The sequence below is a fragment of the Tetrahymena thermophila genome (genome assembly GCF_000189635.1).
Source record: "Tetrahymena thermophila SB210 genomic scaffold scf_8255111, whole genome shotgun sequence".
In the NCBI taxonomy this organism is placed as follows: Eukaryota; Ciliophora; class Oligohymenophorea; order Hymenostomatida; family Tetrahymenidae; genus Tetrahymena; species Tetrahymena thermophila.
Window position 1 is genome coordinate 1 of NW_002476746.1, and position 1,023 is coordinate 1,023.

Consider the following 1,023-nt stretch of genomic DNA (forward strand, 5'->3'; position numbering starts at 1 on the left):
TTTTTTTACTTTGTTTTTTATTTGTTAATTTAATTCATTTTTCTATTTTATACTTTTACTTGAATTAATTATTTAATTCATTACTTATTATTTTATATTTTTTCTTAATTTTTTCCTTGGAACTAACTAATTAACAATATTTTGTCTGTCTTCAAAATTTAAAAAGTGAAAATAAAATTGGTGTCGAAGGTGCATCAGGCTTAGGTTCTGGTTTAGGAAAGTGCACTAATCTCTCAAATTTGACACTTAATCTTAAGTATAAACAGTTTACTTGTTGATTGCAATTTTTTTTAATATAAAAATGAATTTACAACAATTTAGCTAGCTAACTCTTTTAATTTATTTATTTATTAGCTTTATATTTGATTTCTTTTTCTTTTTTATTCTGCTTATGTTTTTTTACTTTGTTTTTTATTTGTTAATTTAATTTATTTTTCTATTTTATACTTTTACTTGAATTAATTATTTAATTCATTACTTATTATTTTATATTTTTTCTTAATTTTTTATTTCGAACTAACTAATTAACAATATTTTGTCTGTCTTCAAAATTTAAAAAGTTACAATAAAATTGGTGACAAAGGTGCATCAGGCTTAGGTTCTGGTTTAGGAAAGTGCACTAATCTCTCAGATTTGACACTTTATCTTCGGTATAAACAGTTTACTTGTTGATTGCAATTTTTTTAATATAAAAATGAATTTACAACAATTTAGCTAGCTAACTCTTTTAATTTATTTATTTATTAGCTTTATATTTGATTTCTTTTTCTTTTTTATTCTGCTTATGTTTTTTTACTTTGTTTTTTATTTGTTAATTTAATTTATTTTTCTATTTTATACTTTTACTTGAATTAATTATTTAATTCATTACTTATTATTTTATATTTTTTCTTAATTTTTTATTTCGAACTAACTAATTAACAATATTTTGTCTGTCTTCAAAATTTAAAAAGTGAAAATAAAAATTGGTGACGAAAGTGCATCAGGCTTAGGTTCTGGTTTAGGAAAGTGCACTAATCTCTC

At 20.6% G+C, this 1,023-nt stretch overlaps 1 protein-coding gene across 1 annotated transcript; it reads left to right on the forward strand. All coding sequences in view use genetic code 6, as the record gives it.

The window, feature by feature from the left end:
- Positions 1-166: 166 nt before the first annotated feature.
- On the forward strand, positions 167-659 carry TTHERM_002653407 (hypothetical protein; the record flags this gene model as incomplete). The annotated part of the gene is made up of 2 exons (XM_012795196.1): positions 167-256; positions 561-659. Coding segments are annotated over 2 exons (189 nt in total), but the record flags the coding sequence as incomplete, so codon positions are not given.
- Positions 660-1,023: the final 364 nt, after the last annotated feature.